The sequence below is a fragment of the Dama dama genome, chromosome 7 (genome assembly GCF_033118175.1).
Source record: "Dama dama isolate Ldn47 chromosome 7, ASM3311817v1, whole genome shotgun sequence".
In the NCBI taxonomy this organism is placed as follows: domain Eukaryota; kingdom Metazoa; phylum Chordata; class Mammalia; order Artiodactyla; family Cervidae; genus Dama; species Dama dama.
Genome location: NC_083687.1, coordinates 52,997,492 through 53,007,102, shown reverse-complemented (window position 1 = coordinate 53,007,102; position 9,611 = coordinate 52,997,492). Strand labels below are relative to the sequence as shown.

Genomic DNA, 9,611 nt, shown 5'->3' with positions numbered 1-9,611 from the left:
CCATCTGTGTGCGGGGCTCCAGGTGGAAACCGCCTGGGACTGTGGTCCGCGCCGAAGCCGCCGGCCCCACCTCCCCCCCCCCCCCCCCCCCCCCCGTTCTCCAAATCGATTCTTTGGGGGTTCAGTTTTTTGGTAATTAAGACTAAGGAGCGGTTAAAAAACAGAAGTACTTTTTCCTGGAAACCAGTGGCCTTCATTTGCAACTTTTATTGGCAAACCTGGCTGCCAGTAAATACATTCCTTGGCATCTCCCAGAATGTAGTTCACTTGACTAGGCGGCCCCTCTTTCTCTGTAACGTGTACATCAATTAAAGGGGCCGCTGGGAGGAGTGTGGCTGGGGCTGCAAGCCTCCAGCCGGGTCGCCTAGGGTCCCGGGAACAAAGGCTCCCAGGCCTGTGCCGGGGAGTCTGAGCCGGTCCCTCCAAGGGGCCTGCCGGCCGGACTCTTCCCGCGAGCACGCTGGAGAGCTTGCGGGGTGCGAGGACCAGGAGCTGGGCGGGCGGGCCCTCCGTCCGGCGGCGAGGCCTCTCACTGGGCCCCTTCCGCAGAGACCCCTCCCCGGGCTGCGCTGAGGGGCTGGGCTTGGGCGCCGAGGGGCTTCGAGTCGCCCAGGGGCGGCCGCGGGCGGCAGGGGGCGCTCGGGGCGCGCGCAGGGCCGGAGCGGGAGCCGGAGCCGGACGGCCTGAGCCCCGCGCAGCGGGCGGCTTGGCCGGGGGCCTGCGCCCCGGGGTCCAGAGCTCCCGCCTTAGGTGCGGCCTCCCGGCCCCCCTGCTTCCCGGCCCGGCGCCCTCGCGGCCGAGGCGGGAAGCTGTGGGCACCGCTGGGCCGCACTCCCCGCTGCAGATGCACACGACGACCCGGGACCGGCTGCTCGGATCCCGGTGCCGGCCTGCATCCGCCCTGAAGCTGCGGACGGCGAGCCGGGCCGAGGACCCCGCGGCCGCCTGGGAGCTTTGGGAGCAGGCCGGCCTCGCCCTCCGCGCCCTGGGTCGGGCGGATGGAGCGTCCCGGGTCCCTGGCGGCCGGCTCGCGGAGGGGCCAGGGCGTCGGGGCTCCGGCTCCTCAGGCCCCTCCTGGGCGGGAGGGGGTCCGGTCCCGCGCGTGGGGCCCCCGAGCCGGGCTGGAGAGCAGGGGAGCCGTCCCGGAACAAGGCCCCGCCGCCACGAGGTGCGGCCGACTCCTCCCCATTGCGGGGCCGCCCAGCCTTCGGGTCTGTCTGCGCACAGAGGCCTATCCTCTGACACCCGGAGCACGCCGGGGGTCCCTGTCGCCCGCACCGCGCACCCGGGGCCCCGCGGGTCGTCGACCCTTGAAGGCCAGGCTGCTCCCAAGTCTCAGTGGGGACCCGGGTGGGAAGAACCCGAGGCGAGACTGGTCCTTCCGTTCATCCACGCTTAACATTTTTTTTTTTTCGTCCTGGCTGGCTAAGGAAAGAAGGCAGTTCTTATCACCTACCTCTGCCAGGACAAAGGAAGCCCCCAGCATGCACAGCCAGGACCTTGGGTAAAGCTCCCCGCGGCCCCTTCTCGGCACTCAGCTAGCTCTGCGCCCCAGAAACGCTCTGGGAGGCCGGCATTCCCTGCGGCCGGTGGCAGGTGGGAACCTTGAGCAGGTGTGGGCACACTTCCACCAGTGAGTAATTAGTGGGACGGCCCGTCGTGGGGACTAGGGGGACATTAAATTTCCCCATCACATAAACTTCCTGTGGAGGCTGCCCGTAGGACAGCAACTGCACAGTTCGTTCAGTCATGGACATCACTTTGTCTTTAGATTGTTTTTGATTTTTAAAATCGAAAAACAAACACACTTTTTATTTACCATAGGAATTATTTTTCTACTAAGGAGAGGACTGAGCCAGGAAGACTGCATTAACAGAACAAGTACGCCGAAACCCCCCAATGGAGAGAGAAGTCGATCCTCCAGGAGGCTGGGCGTCTGCCCCGCCCCGCCCTGCGCCGATGCCCAGCGCTCCCTGCTTGTCCGAGGGTCTGATAACGAATAACGATCACTGACAGCTTGTATCCTCCCCCACCCCTGGACTTCAGCTCTTCCTGAAGGAGGCCATGTGGAGAACTTCCACAGGATTCTAAATAGCGCGAAGACACCCTGAAACGGATGTGGCTACAATTGCTTGTGACTTCAGTCTAGCGGGGCGACTTCAGGTCCCACTGTCCGTTAAGTGTTCCATACTCCACAGTTGTCTCCCGGCAGCGAAAGGGGGGAAGGTGGGAAAGCTGCGGCCCTGCAGAAACCCCTGTCCCCCTGTGCAGCGTCCCCCCATGCAGGGCTGACTGCCCGTCTAGAGGGGCAGCCAGCTTTTCCTGACGACCCCTGTAGGGCGTCATCAGACCAGCCCGGACCCCCGAGGGGCTAGCTTCCCGGCAAAGCATCCGCTGAGCGGAGCCGGGATCCACCGGACACTGGGCGGAGGGGCCTGCTTGTGTCTGGGGAGGGTCACTGTCCGGGGTTGGGGGGGCGGGTGCGGCGCGGGAAAGTTCCCGAGGGGTCTCTGAAGGACAATGCCAGGAACTTGGGCTGAACTCACAGCCCCTTGGGAATCCTTTTCTGGGCTGGGGATCCCTGCCCCCTCCCGGATCCCTATTCCCTTTATCACGACACGAAAAGAAGCCGCCCCCCAGCTCCCGGTGCCCGGCGGGGATCACCCCTCCCCCCTCTTCCTGCGGTATCACCGGGTCCCAGTTGGGCATTTCCTGCAGGGCCCGCCCCCTCTCCCTTCCTCAAGCTCTTCCAGCGGAGGGCTCGGGAGTCCTGTTTTGGGGAAGGCTGTGACGCCCCTCCCCAGAGCTAAGACCCCCTCTAGGGGTCCAGGTATTGTGATTCCCCCCCTCCCCGCCGGCGGGTCAAGGAAGGGATGGGGCCGGGAAGGTCAGCGACCGTCCGAGGAAACACATCCATTACCGCTGTCGCCCGCGGACCTTCAGGTCACAGCCGCGAGGTGTCAGAAAAACAGCGAAGGTTTCCTGCGAAGGCATTTCTGCCAGTTAAGGTCATGGGGACAGTGACTGAACTATGCAAGGGGCATCAGAAACCCTAGCCGAAAATAAAAACTTCACCCCATTCCCTGAAGACTTCATTTCTGCACCTTCGTGTCCACATACCACCACCGACAATAATAACATAAATCAAGTACTTTAAATACAATCAAGCCGTTTAGTGGAAGTTTGCTTCCGAGGAAGCTTATAAAACACAAACGCAAATATCTTTTCCTGGCGAATATCCAGAGCTCGGCCAGGGGAAAGTTGATCTTCGTAAACTGCACCCTCCTTTTCCCCCGCGCGCCAGAAACTTATTTCACAACGGCCACTTTCATCCCCGAAGCGGCCCAGCACGGCCGGCTGTCGGATTTGCAGTTTACCTAAGGAGCTTTTTCCACCTCTCGGGCCTCGGAGCCGGGAGCAGAGAGGCCGCGCGGGCCGGGCAGCGCGCACCACGGCTCCCGCATGAGCTGCGGGTCCCCGCGCCGGGAAACCGGCGAGTCTCCATGGCCGCGTTGGTGCCCGCGCGCCGCGAGCGGTGGAAACGCAGTTCAAAGGCCGAAGTCGCCAGAGGCCAAGGCGTTCGGGGCGACCGCTGACTTCCTCGGCCTCCAGGCTGCTCTGAAGCCAGGGCGCCCACAAGGCCTCGATCAAGGCGGCGGGTTCCGGCGGGATGCGGGAGGGTGCTGGACTCCAACGCACTGTTCGGTCTCGTGGCTGCGCCTCTTGCCCACCGGGTGCCCAGGAGCATCGAGCCTCTGCCCCTAACTCAGGGTTTCTCGGGGCGGCGGAGACGCGGCCTGGTGGGGGCCCGGGAAGCAGGCCGGAGCGGCCCAGGCGCTCTGCAGGCCGCGCGGCGCTGGGAGCCGGGCTTTGGGGCGGCACCGCCGGCTCGGGAGGAGCAGATACCCGGGTTTCTCTGCGTCAGGGCCCACTCGGAAACCCAAAGGTTTACCACCACACAGGCCCGCGCCCTGACAAGGAGCGCAGCTGTGGCTGGGGCTGTGCAGGAAGCCAGACTCGAGCCGGGAAGCTAAAGGGCTCCTTACACGTCCTCGCAGTTCCAGACTGTCCGGAACCGGGGGTGGAGGTGTGAGGGGCGCACGGCGGCTCTTCAGAGGCTCGCAGTTCCTCAGGAGAGGGCCCAGAGGGCCGCTCCGGGTTGGCCAAAGCGCAGAAAGTCCCGCAGTCCCGGAGGCCGGCTCTTCCCTGCTCTTCATCCCAGACACAGAAGCCGCAAGTCTAGGGGTCCCCCTGACCCTCCAGGGCCCTGCAGGTGTGATTCTGAACGTCCCCCTCCACCCCATCAATCCTCTATCTCTGCAGGCAGGAGCCACGCAGGGCGGGGAGGGAGGTGGCTGTCTTACTCCTCACCACCCGCTCTCCTCACTGAGTTCACAGCCCGAACCCTCCTCTGGGCCGAAGGGTGCCGGCCTCCCCCAGAGGAGGCCGTGTCTGAGAACCCCCAGAGGAGCCCAGGGACGCACAGGCTCCAGGAGCGCCCGCGGCAGACCCTCACCGCCAACGCAGCCCCGAGCTCTTGGCAAGGCCCCTGTCCCACTCCTTTGTTTCTACTGGGGAGGGGTCCAGGAAAGTGAGGTAGGAGCAACAACCCTGCTCCCACCCAGAACAGAGTAGCGGCAGCCCTGCTTTCGGACTCCGAACTGTGCCTTTTTGTAACCCTGCTCAGGACTGGAGAACTTCCAGGTGGGGGGGACTGGGGACTTCTGGGAACCCGGGAGACTGGTGATCAGGAGTGGAGGAGAGGGGAGAATAGGGGAGGGGAGAGTGTAGGGGAGGGGAGAGTGTAGGGGAGGGGAGAGTGTAGGGGAGGGGAGAGTGTGGGAGAATAGGTGAGAATGGGGAGAAGAAAGGAGGGGAGAATGGGGGGAGAACGGGGGGGGGGGGAAGAATGGGGGGGGAGAATGGGGAGAATGGGGGGAATGGGGGGAGAAGGGGGGGAGAACGGGGGGGGGGAGAATGGGGAGAATGGGGGGAATAGGGGAGGGAGAGTGGGGGGAATAGGGGAGGGAGATTGTGGGGGGAGCAGGGGAGAATAGCGGAGGGGGGACAGATGGAGGAGAGTAGGGAGGAGGGGGGGAAGGGAGGGGGGAAGGGAGGAGGGGGGGAAGGGAGGAGGGGGGAGGAGGGAGGAGGGGGGAGGAGGGAGGAGCGGGGGGGGAGGAGGGAGGAGCGGGGGGGGGGGAGAAGGGAGGGGGGGAGGAGGGAGGAGCGGGGGGGGGGGAGAAGGGAGGATGGAGGGGGGGAGGGAAAGGAGGAGACGGGGGGGGGGAAGGGAGGAGACTGGGGTGGGAGAAGGGAGGACGGGGGGGGGGGGGGGGAGAAGGGAGGGGACGAGGAGCGGCCCGGGAAACGCCGGCGCCGGGTCGGCAAGGAGGGGCCTGGGATTGCGAGAATGGGAGAGTCGGGGCCCCAGGACGCCGTGACATCCGGGAGCAGCGGACGAGGAAGGGTCTGCGCGGGGACCGGAGGGCCCGGCCGGGCCGCGGGAACAATGGACGTCCAAAGTAGGGCCCAGGGCGGGGAAAGGGCCCTGCGCGGCCAGCAGGCGCGGGGGCCCACGGCCGAGGACGCCAGCGGGGGTGCGGGCAGGGGTGCGCGCGGGCGCGGGGCAGGCGGGCCGGCGCGCGTGTGGTCAGCCCGCGGTCCTCCGCGGCGGGGCGCGGGCCGGCCCGCTCGGCCTCCGGCTCCTTCGGAGGCGTTCCCGCCTCCCATTGGCCGCCGCCGCCGGGACGGGGCGGGGCCCCGCGGCCCGGAAAAAATGTAACTGCGTAAAAAAGTCCTCGCCTGGGTGACGGATGCTCAAAAGTTCAGGAGTTTTCCCAATGCTTCCTTAGGCGGCCGGCGCGCGCGAGACTGAGAAAGTGACGCGGCCCGGGCCGGGGCCGGCGCGCTGCCCCCGCCCGCTCCTCTGGCCGCCCCGCCGGCGGCTGGGGCTCAGCCTCCGCGAGGCGCAGGCGGCGCGGCGGGCCGGGCTTCGGCTTGTTTTCCAGCCCGGGCTCCGCGCTCCCGCTCCCGCCGGGAAGCCGCGGCGCGCGATCCAGGCCGTCGGCCGCGTCCTCGTCCGGCCCTCTCTGCCGGCCCGAGGCGCCCCGGAGCCGGGCGCGCGTAGGGGAGGCGGCGGCCCGGCACCAGCCCGCGGGCCCGGACTCGGACTGGGCGGCCGGCCCGGCGAGGGCGGGGGGCGGCGGCGGCGGCGGCGGCGGCGAGCGGGGCCATGCAGGCGCGCTACTCCGTGTCCAGCCCCAACTCCCTGGGAGTGGTGCCCTACCTCGGCGGCGAGCAGAGCTACTACCGCGCGGCGGCGGCGGCGGCAGGAGGCGGCTACACGGCCATGCCGGCCCCCATGAGCGTGTACTCGCACCCGGCGCACGCCGAGCAGTACCCGGGCGGCATGGCCCGCGCCTACGGGCCCTACACGCCGCAGCCGCAGCCCAAGGACATGGTGAAGCCGCCCTACAGCTACATCGCGCTCATCACCATGGCCATCCAGAACGCGCCGGACAAGAAGATCACCCTGAATGGCATCTACCAGTTCATCATGGACCGCTTCCCCTTCTACCGGGACAACAAGCAGGGCTGGCAGAACAGCATCCGCCACAATCTCTCGCTCAACGAGTGCTTCGTCAAGGTGCCGCGCGACGACAAGAAGCCAGGCAAGGGCAGCTACTGGACGCTCGACCCGGACTCCTACAACATGTTCGAGAACGGCAGCTTCCTGCGGCGGCGGCGGCGCTTCAAGAAGAAGGACGCCGTGAAGGACAAGGAGGAGAAGGACCGGCTGCACCTCAAAGAGCCGCCGCCGCCGCCGCCGGCCGGCCGCCAACCCGCACCCGCGCCCCCCGAGCAGGCCGACGGCGCGCCGCCCGGGGCGCAGCCTCCGCCCGTGCGCATCCAGGACATCAAGACCGAGAACGGTACGTGCCCCTCGCCGCCCCAGCCCCTGTCCCCGGCCGCCGCCCTGGGCAGCGGCAGCGCCGGCGCCGCCGCGGTGCCCAAAATCGAAAGCCCCGACAGCAGCAGCAGCAGCCTGTCCAGCGGGGGCAGCCCCCCCGGCGGCCTGCCGGCGGCGCGGCCGCTGAGCCTGGACGGCGCGGAGCCGGGCCCGCCGCCCGCGCCCGCGCCCGCTCACAGCCAGGGCTTCAGCGTGGACAACATCATGACGTCGCTGCGGGGGTCGCCGCAGGGCGCGGCCGCCGAGCTGGGATCCGGCCTCCTGGCCCCGGCCGCCGCGTCCTCGCGCGCGGGCCTCGCGCCCCCGCTGGCGCTCGGCGCCTACTCGCCGGGCCAGAGCTCGCTGTACGGCTCGCCCTGCAGCCAGAGCCCCGGCGCGGGCGGCGCGGGCGGCGCGGGCGGGGGCGGCGGGGCGGGGGGCGCCGGGACCTACCACTGTAACCTGCAGGCCATGAGCCTGTACGCGGCCGGGGAGCGCGGCGGCCACGTGCAGGGCGCGCCCGCGGGCGCCGGAGGCTCCTCGGTGGACGACCCCCTGCCCGACTACTCCCTGCCCCCGGCCACCAGCAGCAGCTCCTCGTCCCTGGGCCATGGCGGCGGCGGTCAGGAGGCCGGCCACCACGCCGCGGCCCACCAAGGCCGCCTGGCCTCGTGGTACCTGAACCAGGCGGGCGGGGACCTGGGCCACCTGGCCAGCGCGGCGGCGGCGGCCGCGGGCTACCCGGGCCAGCAGCAGAACTTCCACTCGGTGCGGGAGATGTTCGAGTCGCAGCGGATCGGCCTGAACAACTCGCCGGTAAACGGGAGCAGCAGCTGTCAGATGGCCTTCCCTTCTGGCCAGCCCCTCTACCGCACGTCCGGGGCCTTCGTCTATGACTGCAGCAAGTTTTGACCCCCGCCTCCGCCCCGGCTGCCTCCCAGCCGGACCGAACCGAACCCCGGAGCAGGAGCAGCCAAAAGGACCCTCGGCACAAAAGCGAAACCAAAAACCCAGTCCGTAAAACGTCCACCAAACCAGCAAACAGAGGCCCTCCACACTTTCAAGTCACCAGCATGAAGAAAAGGCTTTCTTCTCTTAGAAGATGGATTCGGAGCCACCTCCACTTGGCTTTATCTAAATAAACAGAACCGTAAACTGTTTTGTACAGAGACAGCAGAGTCATGGTTTGTTAAAGGACAGTGTTACTCCAGATAACACGTAAGTTTCTTCTTCTTTTTAGACAACACCTCTCCTCCTCCTGCCCTGTCCCTTGCCCTCTCACCTGTAAGATATTATTTTATCCTCTATTGAAAGGAGGGAGGAAGTCCCCCATACATGGAAACCGCTTTCTTTTTATTCCTGGACTTGTTTTAAAATGTAAATTGCAACATAGTAATTTATTTTTAATTTGTAGTTGGATGTCCGTGGACCAAACGCCGGAAAGTGTTTCCAAAACCTGACGTTAAATTGCCTGAAACTTTAAATTGTGCTTTTTTGATTATGAAAAGGGAAACTGTATTAATCTTATTCTATCATCTTTGCTTTCTCTTTGTTGAGCATATTCATTGTTTATTAATAAATTACCATTCAGTTTGAATGAGACCTATATGTCTGGATACTTTAATACAGCCTTAATTCTTATGAGAGAAAAAGATTTCAGAGATTAAAACACTAGAAATTACCAATTCTCCTCCTAAATCTCTGGAAAAAAAAAGTAGAGACAACTTCTGACTATTCCTGGTCAAATTACACGCATAAGTCTCTTTTTGTTTAGATTTATTTTTTTCCTGCGGCATCTTCTGCAAAAGTACTATATAGTCAGCTTGCTTTGTGGCTAGTAAAAAGAGATTTTCCTAAACATATCTGAGTTGGCATATACACAAACGCATTTTCTCAGTAATGACAACAGGATTTGGAAATTTCAAGCCCATGAATCAGCAGCAGTCTCACCACGGTGATACCTGTGTGTGGAGAGGTAGCTGTGCCTTCAGATACACATTTGAATATTTGGCTTGTGTATCACTTAGAAAACTGTCGTACTTAGCAGACATCCCTGTGAGCCAAATGCTGGATGAATTTTCTTCCTGTTAATTTCACTCCTTTTTATGAAGGGGGAAAAAACCCCAGCTTTTAAATGTGTGTATATAACTCATCCACATCTACAATCCTTCATGTCTAATGTAGGATTGATTTTTATTTTAATGTACTGCGGGTTGGAAAGGGATATTTAATCTTTGGGAAACTATTTTAGAAGATATGTTTGTAGAACAATTATTTTTTGGAAAAAGTTTTAAAGCAGTAACAAGAAGGAAGGAGCAGGAAGCAGGGCATTTTAGTCCAGGTGGTTTCTTTTCAGTCCCATTTTTCTTGTTAATTTACAGTTAAACCTACGGGGCAGTCCGCCGGCCCCCTCCTTTTGTAAATAACCCAGGAAATGTAATAAATTCCTTATCTTAGGGTGATCTGCCCTGTCAATCAGACTTCGGGGAGATGGCGATTTGATTACAGACTTTCAGGGCCTTTCCGTTTGTTTTGGAGATAATACAGTTTCCTGCTATCTGCCGCTCCGATCTAGAGGCAACACTTAGCAGTAATTGCTGTTGCTTGTTGTCAAAATTTGATCATTGTTAAAGGATTGCTGCAAATAAATACACTCTAC

The 9,611-nt window shown here is 63.0% G+C and overlaps 1 protein-coding gene across 1 annotated transcript; it reads left to right on the top strand.

Annotated features, from left to right (window-relative positions):
• The first annotated feature begins 6,235 nt into the window (after positions 1-6,235).
• On the top strand, positions 6,236-9,611 carry FOXC1 (forkhead box C1). The gene has a single exon (XM_061146235.1). The coding sequence runs from the start codon at positions 6,236-6,238 to the stop codon at positions 7,862-7,864; it is 1,629 nt and encodes a 542-aa protein (XP_061002218.1). The 3' UTR covers positions 7,865-9,611.